This window comes from Gadus chalcogrammus, chromosome 12 (genome assembly GCF_026213295.1).
Source record: "Gadus chalcogrammus isolate NIFS_2021 chromosome 12, NIFS_Gcha_1.0, whole genome shotgun sequence".
NCBI classification, from domain to species: Eukaryota; Metazoa; Chordata; class Actinopteri; order Gadiformes; family Gadidae; genus Gadus; species Gadus chalcogrammus.
The window spans coordinates 17,123,558-17,136,868 of record NC_079423.1 but is presented as its reverse complement, the minus strand read 5'-3'; the positions used below and the strand labels follow the sequence as shown (position 1 = coordinate 17,136,868).

The 13,311-nt window shown below is 51.0% G+C and overlaps 1 protein-coding gene across 1 annotated transcript in view; it reads left to right on the top strand.

The window, feature by feature from the left end:
- Positions 1 to 1,701, top strand: part of lpp (LIM domain containing preferred translocation partner in lipoma) — an 80,980-nt gene extending 79,279 nt beyond the window's left edge. The window contains exon 8 of the mRNA XM_056604201.1: positions 1,534 to 1,701. Coding sequence (XP_056460176.1) covers positions 1,534 to 1,701 — 168 coding nt within the window. The remainder of the gene's footprint in view (positions 1 to 1,533) is intronic.
- Positions 1,702 to 13,311: the final 11,610 nt, after the last annotated feature.

Genomic DNA, 13,311 nt, shown 5'->3' with positions numbered 1-13,311 from the left:
CGACCCGGGGGGGGGAGGGTCAAAGGTCAGTCGGTCGATCCGTCAGACTGGTATTACATCGAGGGCTTTAAACAACATATGCACCCTTAATGTGAGGATTTATTGAGGATGAAGACACACAAAAAAAGCATGAGGTGGGTTTAACTCAATAACGGGGGATGATTAAAGGGCACGAAGGGGAAGACTCTAATGAAATTAAATAAAGGTGAGGCTGTGGCAGGTACAAGGCCCAGGTAACGTCAAACACAGGGAGGGGGCGGGGCCTGACGCCGGTGGGAGGGGCTGGCTGTGGATGATTGACAGCAAAAAGGCCAACAACACATCTTTAGTGTGGGGTGCTCTGTGCTTGAACGACCACAGACCGCTTCGATAACATAACGGCAAACCAGCCCTGAGCAGGGAGAGCAGGCTTTGACCCGGGGCCCTCTGTGGACGACACCACGCGGCTGTAAACCCCCGCCTGTGAACACACTGCCGCACTCACCCCCCTCCTCATCTGGCGTTCCTCCCCGGCCTCCCGGAGACCTCGAAGGATGTGAGGAGGAAGACAAATGATCTCTCCTCCTCGTCCTCCATTGTCTCTCCCCATCAGCGTTTATTTTTTTTTCCCCATTCGTTTATTTCAATCGTCTGAGGGGGTGTTCAGGGTCTGTTTCCACGCTGCCGCGGCCTGGAGGTCTTCGGGGGGGGGGGGGGATGGGGCAGAAGGCCTCGCCCTGGGCTCCGCGGTGGGGGAGAGCCAGGGTCGGAGGGTCCAGCAGGGGAACGCGAGGCAGCAGAACCTCAAATGAATGTTTAATTAGCGAGCCGGTCCTCGGAGCACCGGGGGGGGGGGGGGGCCCGGCGGGGGCCCCGCCCGGGAACAGCCCGTCAAGGTTCCCTCGTAGCCTTTGAGTTCAGAAGCACGCGTCCTCCACGGCGCGCGATGCTCGGGGAGGCCGCTAATTGAGGACCGCGCGGCTTCGCGTTTTAATTACCGCCGGGTGATTAACGAATGCAGAGCTAGTCCCGCTAGCTGCTAGCTAGCATAATATATGGAGGGTTTGTGTTGAACTTTGTCCCGACGGGGGAGGAGGAGAGCGAGGGGAACCTTTGTGTCGGGAATGGACGGAGGGCCTCAGGGTTTCTGTGGGGCCGGATAAGAACCGGTACGGATGTTTGGACGGGTTTCTGCAATTCTTCACGAGAAGGAATGAGAGCACGATCCACCACTGGTCTGGTTGATCTGGCAGCCAATCACTGAATGACTGCGTTAACGAGCTAGCTTGTCTCTGCGCCAGACTTAACGAGTGAACCCGTAAGTGCATTGCTACGCTAACAAGCTAGCTTGTAGACTTGTCGCTGGAGTGACTGTACAAGCTAGACTCCCGTCGTTAGACTTAACGAGTGAACCTGTCAGTGCGTTACTACACTAACGAGCTAGCTTGTATGTTTCCCAGACTTAACGAGTGAACCCGTTACTGCATTACTGCACTAACGAGCTAGCTTGTATCTTTCCCAGGCTTAACGAGGGCTGATGTTCTCTGGTTGCAGGGCGTCCCGGCTGGCGGCCGTCCAGAGGATGAGCTGGAGCGCCTCACCAAGAAGATGCTGTTCGACATGGAGAACCCCCCCACCGAGGAGTACTTCGGTAGGAACGCCGTTTCAACACTAAGGGGCGGGGCTTGTTCCACCACATTGGGTTCCTATAGGTTCCACTGACTCCCAAACCTTCGGTTTGGGAGTCAGTGGAACCTATAGGGACCCAATGTGGAACCCAACCTGTAGGACCCCAGATGACCCCTGATGGAGGCTGAGGCTACAGGTAGGGTTAGAGGCTGAGGCTACAGGTAGGGGTTAGAGGCAGAGTACAGAGACATGTCAAGTATAGAATATCCAAATGATTATTTTTCATTTTATTGTAACCGTATTTTTTGGCCGTGTTCATAACTAGGGGTCCTAGGAGATTGATGTCTTGGCGACGCGTGAGTGTATATTTAGTATAACAAATAGGCGAGAACGTTTGCATTCTGCATTGTCCTCATATGGATATGGATATGGGTGGTTTCCATAGCAACAGAATAATAACCTGCCGCCGCGTCGAGCTATTACTCGTACCACAAACGGCGGAGAACACAGCGGCGCGGTAATGAACGATAATGCCCTTCTTTCAACCACTCTCCCTCTCTCTCCCTCCTCTGTTCACGCTCGCTCGGTTATCGGATTTCACCTCACACTTCAAACCCTCCGGAGCAGTTGGCTTTCAACCCAACGCTGCGTCTCCAGAGTGTAAACACTGTGTTTATTGGATCCGCTGTAACAATGGCTGATCACCGCCGGAGCCCGCTACCGGGCCGGGAAGAAGAGCGAATCAGGGTTTAATATGGTGGGAGGAGGCCGGACCCCCGGCCCTCCGTTTGAGGGTCTGAGGGTCAGAGTGGTCTCTGCTTGCGTCGACCGCCCTACACTGCGTCTAACCCGGCCCGCACTGGGTAGGGAGTCTGTTTGGATTCACACAACGTTCACTGAGTAGACAAACTCCCAAACTTTATTCTTTATTTTTATAGAACGCACCGGCTAATATGTGATCATAAGTCTGCAATCTCCCACGACTTCATATCGTTAGCCTCATAGCATAATCACATTTTGGCCAAATTGTGGTATCTTACCTAACGATACTATCCAAACGCTGCTGAATCACTGCGCCTCATTGGCTAGATCCTAAGCCAATCAGAGTGCTTTTTACATTCCATGATCACTATCTGCCTAAATCATCTATTTGACTTAAAATATGACTCGGGCAATTATGCTACAAGGCTAACGATATGTGTCAAGGGTCGCGACCCCCAGGTGCTAGCCACTGGGTTCACTTCAGGAGGAACGCTGAGCCCCCAGTCAGCCATACAGACTGGGGCGGCATCTGGTTCAGGGGGTAGAGCGGGTTGGCTGGTAACCAGAAGGTTGCCTGTTCAATCCCCGGCTCCTCCTAGCGCCTGACCCTCCTGAATGTCAGGCAGAACTTAGGGCTGCTCGATTATGGGAAAAATCATAATCACGATTATTGTGGTCAATAGTTTTGATTTTGAAAACATGTTGTATTTATTCAGCATGTCTCTCCCCCAAAAAAACTTTGTAACTGAGAACTTTGAAATTTCGCCATAAAGAAATACACAAAATGGTCAAAAAGAAAATGTTCCAATCTAAAATTATATGTATCCAGCTGTTCTGCCCTTTCTATAAAACATTAAATAAAAAATAAAAAAATAATATATATATCGATTATGTTAATTTTGTGATCATTTGACGCTAAAATCTAAATCACGATAAAAAAATAATTAATCGCCCAGCCATAGCCGAACTGTAAAGCGCTTCGAGTTGCCACTGGTTATAAAAGTGCTGTTTAAATGCAGACCATTTCCCATACTCTCTCTTCTACTGAGCCTCCACTGTGAGGAACCACCGGGCCTCTCCCCTCATGGGTGGGGGGGGGTCCTCAGAAGGTCTGGTCCCCATGAAGCACCTCTGATGAACCTCCGCCACCTGCAGGCGTCGCCGGTTCAATCCCCGGCCAAAGCGTCGGAGGACGTCCTTGAGCAAGTGCCTGTCTCTCCTCCGACGGTTGCGGGGTTGAGTTCTTGCCCTTTTGCCGCCGCCAGTCAGCGTGCGAGCATCCAGCATGACGTGTGCGCCGTGACATGTGATGCGTGACATGTGAGGCATGACATGTAAAGTGTCTTCTGAGTGGCTTTGGGGCGCGGGTGTGCACAGCCGAGTGTGAACGCGGCCGATTTATTCTGCAGCGAGCGGCGCCGGGCATGTCGGCGGGCGGGAAACTGTTCGCCCGCCGCTGCCTCCATTTCCATGTTAAGTGGAAGAGGAACGCACACACAACCGGGCATGTCTGACAGCCTAACAGACTCATCCGCTCCCGGACCACAAGGCTACCCGGTGCGGTCCACGGTTTACCCTCGGCCCGGGGTCAAACCCGTCGGCCGACCCGGTCGGTGTGACGGATTAGGTACAATCCGGGGTCGGTTGACTCAAAGACCCGGGCTGGATTTTTTAATGAGCGAACCTGGAGCCGCCGTTAGTCTGGTTTCGAGACGGCGCGTTGACTATCAAAGGATAAGCGGTGGATTGGGAAGACAAATGAAGGCCTGTGGCGCTTTAAATGTCATAATTCCTCTCTGCAGATATTTTGAGAAGCACAAAACTGTCAACCTGCGGGAGTAAACAACGTGTCGTCGCAGTGGGTTCATGTGCTTTTGCTCCTCACAAATTTTCCACATTTTTCCAAACCGTTTGGAGCCCGGGGCCGTCACAGCTGATTCATCTGTTTTTAGTTTAGTTTCGAGACGGAATGACAACTTCCAGGATGGAACGGAATTCCAATTTCAAGTCTATATTTCAAATTTAAAGCGCCTCTTGCACTCCAATAACACGTCGTTCATGGCTAACTCTCCCGAGAGCCATTACTTTGGCGGCCGGGGTGTAGGGAGCGCGCGGGTTGAGGCGCGGTGCGGCGGCCGTGCTGAGGCGCGCTCGGTGACAGTTGGGAGAACGTATGGTAATGACAGCCTGATTGCAGAAGAGAGGAGAGGTGAGTGAAGGGGCACCTGTGAATATTACGATTGATAAATAAATGAGAGTCTTGACATCCTCACAACGGATGTTCAAGACATCTTTTCAGTCAAGTTTATGAATCGTTTTTTTTTTATTTTTTTAATCAAATAAAAATGTCACACTCCCACACGTCCAATATAGAATTGCTTTAATACTGAATATTGAGGACTGACGATAAGATAAGGTGTTTTTAAGGGAACCAGGGACCTCTTTGAGGTGAAGTGACATCCTTTTCAAATATTCAATCCTTTGCTATTCTCTCCATCGTGGCGCCTTCTGTCCTCAGGCTTTAGTCCGTACTGCTGGCCTGGCTCTGTAGGTCTCCATCCCTGTTCCCCCAGGAATAAAGGCCCCCCGGTGACCCCCATATAGACCTCCACTCGACCCCTGACCCCAGGCACCACCTCCCCTATCTCCTCCCCTATCTCCTCCCCTATCTCCTCCCCTATCTCCTCCCCTATCTCCTCCCCTATCTCCTCCCCTATCTCCTCCCCTATCTCCTCCCCTATCTCCTCCCCTATCTCCTCCCCTATCTCCTCCCCTATCTCCTCCCCTATCTCCTCCCCTATCTCCACCCCTATCAGCAGCACCGCCGCTAGCACAAGCCTCACCACACCCATCACTGGCCCTCACACCCCACATCCTCCGGGGGAGAGAAAGAGAGAGAGACAGGGGGAGGGATGGAGAGGGAGGGAGAGAGAGAGAGAGAGGGGGAGATGGAGAGGGAGAGAGAGAGAGAGAGAGAGAGAGAGAGAGAGAGAGAGAGAGAGAGAGAGAGAGAGAGAGAGTGACTCAGAGAGAGAGAGAGAGAGGGGGGAGAGAGAGAGAGAGAGAGAGAGAGCGTGACTCAGAGAGGGAGAGAGAGAGGGGGGAGAGAGAGAGAGAGAGAGCGTGACTCAGAGAGGAAGAGAGAGAGAGTGGGGGGGAGAGATGGAGAGGGAGAGAGAGACTCAGTGAGAGAGACACTCAGAGGAAGGGAGAGAGAGAGAGTGCGAGACTCAGAGAGGGAGAGAGAGAGAGAGAGACTCAGAGGGAAAGGGAGGAGGGGGAGAGAGGGGGGCGAGAGAGAGAGCTTTGTGTTAGGCATCAGATGAATGACCAGGGATAGAGAGGCAACAGAGCGATGGAGGAAGAGGAGGGGGAGAGAGGAGGGATGACGATGAGGAGGAGGATATGAAGCAAAAAGGAGGTGAAGAAAATAGAGGGTGGGGGGGGGGGGTGGGGGTGGGGGGGTGGGGGGAGGATGAAGAGTACAATACCGTAGTGGAGGCTCATTATCCCAGAGAAGCGTCCGGTATAGATCAGTTGACGCTCCTCGGCCAATCCCAGCTGAATAACGTAAAGTTTGCTTTCCATGCTGAAGCCCCTCTTCGGGGACCCCCCCCCCCCCTCCTTCCCCGTCCCCCCCTCCCTCCGAGAGCAGAACCCTTTGTAATCACCATCAATCTGTCGGACTGAACCCCTGTTCCTGCCTCTCATTTGTACTGCGGTCGGAGTTCCAGGGAGATGGTGGTGGTGGTGTGGTGGTGATGGTGGTGGTGGTGGTGGTGGTGGTGGTGGTGTGGGGAGTGCTTGATAAAAGCCCCCCAGGCTAGTAATTATCTAAATTAGGTACAAATGTAGGGCTGAGATTTAGGATTTGTAACTGGACCGGATCTTCCTCGTTCTCTGTCAGAGTTGAATTGTACTGGTGTTGCTGCGGCCTTTGATGAGCCACCAACGGGAGGCCAGCCGTCGTTGGTCCGGAGGAACTTAATGTGATGTTTTCATTGGTCCAGAGGAACTTAATCGTCGGTTTTCATTGGTCCAGAGGTCCATATGTCTGCAGTGGTTCTCAGCAGTTCTCCAGCGGTTCTAGAGCGGTTCTGTGCAGTCGGTTGCTCCTGATCTCCGGATTAGATTTGAGGAAGGCCAGCGAGCCTTTCCAGATGTCACCCTCCGTCAGTTTGATCCGGTTAGGGAGTATAGGTGTGGCGCGTCCGTAGAAACCTAATGAGACACCAATGAGTTCTCCAGAGAAGAACTAGGAGAACGTTCTCCTTCCTCAGGAACCATAAGGAGAACGAGGAGAACGTTCTCCGGTCCTCGCGAGAAGAACCTTCTCCTCGTTGTCCTGAGGTGACCTGGGAACGTTCGTGAGGACGGGAGAACGTGGAGGCGAACATCTTCGGCGCCACCGATATTTCTGTCAGGCGAAAATAATAAAGTAATAATAAAGTTGAATAATTGAGAGAACGAGAGGCGCTGCATTATTCACGGTTTGTGGCGATGATCCGGACGCGTGTGATACACCCTGCGTGGAGAACTGTTCCCCGCTTCGACTCTGAGACTGACGGGCTGTGGAGCTCTGAAGAGGCGCGAGACCTACAGTACGGAACGCGTCGGGAGATCCGTATTCATCCCTTCATCCAGGGAGACCGCTCATCAGCCGAGTCCTCCTGTGATGTTAATAGCGGTTTGAGGCTCAGTCATTGGTAATTAAGGCCGTCTCCGCGTGGGGGCCGTCCATGTTTAATGAGCTTTACGGCGGGAAAACGGTGGCTCCCCCCCCCCCCCCCCCCCCCCCCTTCTCTTAACGCAAGCAGGACCAGCTTTCATAATTCATGAGACGCCTCGCATGAAGCGTTCACACGCCGCTCGGCCCGGGCCAGGGCCGCGCACGGCAACAAGGTCACCAGGAGTCGCTACGGCAACAGTGTCACCAGGAGACGCCACGGCAACAGTGTCACCAGGAGACGCCACGGCAACTGTGTCACCAGGAGACGCTCTCCTCCTGAGAAGGACATGTTAATAGAGAACAAGTGAACATGTTAATAGAGAACAAGTGAACATGTTAATAGGGAACAAGTGAACATGTTAATGGTGAACATATTAATCGTGAACAAGTGAACTTGTTAGAAATTAACAAGTGAACATATTAATGTAAACAAGTGAAAATATTAACAGTAAACAAGTGAACATAGTTATAGTGAACAAGTGAACATAGTTATAGTGCGCAAGTGAGCATTAATGCTGAACAAGTGAACATGTTAACAGTGTTTCTGTTGAGACAACGCGGTACATTGTCCTAGATATTCGTGTTAATTTGCATATTACACAAGTCGCCCTCAGCAAAGTGCTCTCTCTCGGCGTTCTGATGTGCATCTTCATGTCACAACACGCAGACGTGTGTCAGAATCAAATGTTTTAACCCTTCTCCCTCCCTCCACTGCACACACACACACGCGCACAGACACACACACATGCACACGCACACAGTAATTAGAAAACATCCACACACACACACACACACACACACACACACACACACACACATTAGAAAACAATCACAGCCACACGTTACAAAGCATGCGTGCACATCAATAAAATGTACACATGCACACACTCGCACACATTTTCAAACGTACACGTACGCACACTCTCACGTTAAACTGTACACACACGCACTCTCCTATGTCTGGCATGTATGTGTTGCACACATGAACCATATCATCACAGAACATCAGAACCACAGAATACAGATCAATAAAACCTTCAACTATACAATTATATCAAGAAAAATACAGAATCTTAGAACTATAGAACCATGGAATATTGAACTGTAGAACATAGAACTACAGAATGACAGAACCTAGGACCATATAGTGTGTGTGTGTGTGTGTGTGTGTGTGTGTGTGTGTGTGTGTGTGTGTGTGTGTGTGTGTGTGTGTGTGTGTGTGTGTGTGTGTGTGTGTGTGTGTGTGTGTGTGTCAATATGACAGTAGGGAATGTAATGTTGTTTGAAAGAGGTCAGCCCAGCACTGGAGGCGAAGGGAGGGGGGGGGGGGGGGGGGGTGGGAGGCAGTGTGTAATAGGATCTACCTCCAGTACCTCTGTATTAGGGCTGAGCCATTTGGCCTAAAAATCTGGCCTCCATAAATGACAAATATGCATATTTTTGAGTTCAGATTTTATTTGAAGGTTGACGATGATTAACAAGGGCCAAATTTGTTTGCCACAGAATTTAACCAAACTCTAAACACTCACTTTTTTCAGCGCATGACATTTTAATCTTAAAAGAACATATTTGTATTTTTATTAAAAAAAAATCGATTATGACCATAAATTCGAAAAACAGATGAATGGCCCAGCTGTACTCTGTATTACCCTCCTGTATCGCACAGCGTGTGACCACCTTAGGAAGGCAATTAAGGAGCAGGTAGGGGTACTGTCTAGCCCCTGCCTGCTCCTTAATGACCTGTTTCTGTACTGTCAAGCCCCCAACAGTGTGATGCTTCATTTTTATTACAAATGTCATTTCGTTGACAAGCGTGTCAGCTCTATTTGGTTGATTACCCGAAGCCCTGCGCAAACAGCCCCCCCATCCTCCTCTATCTCATCTCCTCTCCTCTCTCCTCCTCTCCCCCCCTATCTCCTCTCCACCTCTATCTCCACTCCTCTCCTCCTTATCTATCTCCTCTCCTCATCTATCTCCTATTCCCGATCCTCCAACACTCTGCTTGACCTCCCATTGGCCCACTCTCCCTCTGCTGAAGGCAGTGTGTGCCGACCTCATGCTAACCCCTCTCTCTCTCTCTCTCTCTCTCTCTCTCTCTCTCTCTCTCTCTCTCTCTCTCTCTCTCTCTCTCTCTCTCTCTCTCTCTCTCTCTCTCTCTCTCTCTCTCTCTCTCTCTCTCTCTCTCTTCCCCCCCCCCCCCCAGACAGTAGGTTTGTCTGTGGTTCACTCGAGGTGAACACCCCCCCCCCCCCCCCCCCCCCCCCCTCCATGCTAGGTCAGACCGGGGCCTCTCTTGATCAGCTGGTGTGCCAGACCCTGCTAGCGCTACATGCTACTTGTTGGGCTACGCTACGCTAGGTCTCGCTCGTCGATGGAGCTCCTGGGCTGGGGAGCGTCTGACGTCACACGTCCCACAGTAACGAACGGGACGGGGGGACGGGGGGTGAGGGGTCAGAGGGGGGGCTGGCGCCTACAGAGAACATGTGTACATGTTCCAACATACACCTTCCTGCAGAGACACGAACCCCTGGCCTCCGTCTCCGTCTCCCTCCACCTCCCTCCTCCCTCCTCCCTCCCCTGTCTCTCTATCGGTCTCCCTTCCACTCGTTCCCTCCCTCCCTCTGTTTCTGTCTCAACTCGTCTCCCCCCTCCTCCCCCAGGGGCCTGACGCTACGAGCACAGTGATGCTGTCCGGCCTCTCTTCACCTCTCCTCTCCTCCGTCGCCGTGGCAGCTGATCGCTATGGCGACGTTGTGAGGCCAGAGGGGGCGAGGGGAGGGGGGTGAGCTGTGGGGGGGTCAGAGCACATGGCTCTGACGGCGGGGGGGGGGGGACCGAGGGCGTCAAACCCACGGGCCTGGAGCTTCACGCTAGACAAGTGTGGAGGAAATTGGTTCTCACTTGTCACAGTTTTCCCTTTGCAAACCCACCCCGGTACGAGCGCTACGAGGTTGTTCTCTAAAGCGGGAGGGCGGGGGGTGACGGTGGCTCGTTGACACCTGGTTGTTGTGGTTCAGAGTTACAGTCGCCGCCGTGGAAACCACCAACACACCCAGCGCCGCCTTCAGCCACATCTATCATCTATCACGGCCTTTAATCCCAGCACACCCCACACCTCAGAACGGTCCCGGAATGGATTCTGCGCGGGTCTTTTATTAGTTTGGGGATCCGCCAGCGGGTGCCTGCTCCCGCCTCTGGCTTTCGTGACGGTGGCGGCAGCCGGATCGGGTTCATCAGCGGCGCCCGGTGTGAAAAGTTTGGTGTGCGGGAGAGAGAGAGAGAGAAACAAGGGAAGCCGACACCAAGTTGTGCTGCTCCTCTCCGGCGCGGCCGCGTCTGGTGCGCGCGCGCCTCGTCTACACGCTCCATCTTTGATTTGCGACGATGTAAGATCAAGTTGTGCGCCGGGTGCGTTCCCGCGCCTTTCAAGCCGCCGCGATCTCACGCCGCGACGACACAAAGGCGACGGCGGCGGGGAAATCTGAAGCGTTCTGCCGCTCAACAGGCCCCCCCCCCCCCTTCCATCACCCCCCCCCCCCCCCCCCCCCCCCATCAACGACAGCAGCTCACCGCCACTACAAATACTTTAGAAATCAATGATTCATGGGACAGAGTCAAGGCTTCTTTAATCTCTGCCTTTTATCCAATTAAACATTCTTACCCCCCCCCTCCCCTCCACTCTTCCTCTTCCTCCTCCTCCTCCTCTTCGTCGCTGGGGCCTGTGAAGACAATCTCTCTCCAGTCCTTCCACTTTGACTCTGTAGCAGAAGAGACTTCTAAAGGCCAAGGAATAAAGGGAAGAAGAGTATAGATGAACCTCCCTCCTCCCTCTCTCCCTCCCTCCCTCTCCCTCTCTCGCTCCCTCTCCCCCCCCCCCCCCCTCCCACATGAGTGTGGTGCTACGTTTTCATTTGTTGCAGAATAATTTAATCATCAATCCTCTTAGCTTAGATGACGTTAGCTTAGCTCCCAGTGCATAGGTTAGAAATTCCATCTCAACGTCACGATAAATAATTGCGATAATAATTATTGATAATAATAACTTGAATAAAAATGCATAATAATAATAATTAATGATAATATTAATCACAATATAAATTCCGTCAGTGTGTCACTTTTTGATAAAATATTTCTGGCAAAGTGCTTTGATGGGTTAAAGAAAAGCAGAAGGTCCTTAAGAATTTAATAAAGTGCTTGAAGATAATGTCTAAAAAAAGATTAGACGGATAAAAAGAAATCAATTCGTAATATTTCAAAAGAATAAAATGAGAACATCACATGAAAGCAGAACCCACATTAAAAAGCAACGGTATTCTGAACTTATTAATCCTACAGTGTGAGCAGGCATGCTAAGGGCCTGCGCGCTGATACACGCACTGGGACCAGCGTTCCCAGTCGGAGGCCCTGGTTTACACTGGGAGAGCGTGGAGGTTTGTACTCTATTAACCCTCGACGGTTCAGTGGAGGCCCCCGGCATAAAGTACAGGACAGGAGTAGAAATACAAAAGGGTTAAACAATTGAAGTAAGAAGAATGTTTGTACAATATAAATAATATAGGACACATTTATATGTACACTGTCTAGTGAAGTATCACTCTACACACACTACAGGCCTGTGTGTGTGTGTGTGTGTGTGTGTGTGTGTGTGTGTTGTGTGTTGTGTGTGTGTGTGTGTGTGTGTGTGTGATGGCGAAGCGTGTGCCTTAGGACTGTCTGAGGGCTCAAAACCATCTCTGAGGGCCCCTACCCCTCCCTATTTTTCCACACACACACACACACACACACACACACACACACACACACAAACACTGACTCTCGTGGTTACCGCTGGTGACCCCTGGTTACCTCCCATGGTTACCCCCCATGGTAACCCACGGCTACCCAGAGTGTTATATTCATTTGATTTTATCATATGTATCAAATTATATATAAACTCATTATATCTGTATACATTTTTTATCAATTTCTTTTGTTGGTATCATAGCAACTGAATGTAATTTCTGGCAAAAAATGTATTGATGTATAGTAAGTTAGTAAATAAAAAGTATTTATAGGGCACATTAAAATACAGTCTGGTGCAAAAAGGCATGCAGAAGAAGCCAGACACCGTTATACTTGATTAAGAATATATAATAAAATAACACTTTATCTGAAACGATCAACTGTTAACCGTAAATAAAGAGCCGGTTCTCAAAGGAGCGAGGGACAGACAGACAGACAGACAGACAGACAGACAGACAGACAGACAGACAGAGGGACAGACAGACAGACAGACAGACAGACAGACAGACAGACAGACAGACAGACAGACAGACAGACAGACAGACAGAGGGCCAGACAGACAGACAGACAGACAGACAGACAGACAGACAGACAGACAGAGGGACAGACAGAGGGACAGACAGACAGACAGACAGACAGACGGACAGACAGAGGGACAGACAGAGGGACAGACAGACAGACAGACAGACAGACAGACAGACAGACAGACAGCCGACGGCGTGTTCGAACCCGCGCTGCGTAACCACTGTGAGCGAGTCCCCCGCCGACGATGCCTCGCAGCGAGGGCCCTCGACCCCGCCGGAGCCCGGGCCCCCTGAACGCTCCCGTCTGATAGGCCGACGCCCGTCTGTCCGCCCTCCGAGCGGAGCGTTGAACCCGTCTATTTAGAGCGGCGTGTCTATCACCGCGGCAGACGGGGGCAAAGGAAGAACGCCGTAGATTCACAGAATAAACCCAAATTAATTTCATATATCATGCTCCCTCCAGGAGATGGTATCTTCCCGACGAGTTAAGAAGAAGAAGAAGAAGAAGAAAAAAACATTGTCAGATATCTCTTAAAACCGTCTTATTGTAAGATACCGCTAATTAAATTGTCAGTGTTATTAATTGGGTTGAAGATAAGTTGGTATTGAGTTATGGACATGTTAAACTCAATTAAAGATATCTTCAACTCAATGAGAGATATTCAAATGCAACGGCCCGTAACCGTCCTATCAGCACGCCACCGCCCCGCGACGCACACATTCGGTTGTGCGTCTAAAGTTGTGCGGTTATCGCAAATCCGCTCAACTTTTTTATTTTAAAAATAGATGTTGTCCACGTTGAGCTTTTGCGACGTACGTCGCGTCTTTAATGTGGCATAATGATAGTTTAATCCTCCTTATCGTGTTTTTTTTGGAAATGGAAAGAGCAGGATTAGTGTGTGCTCT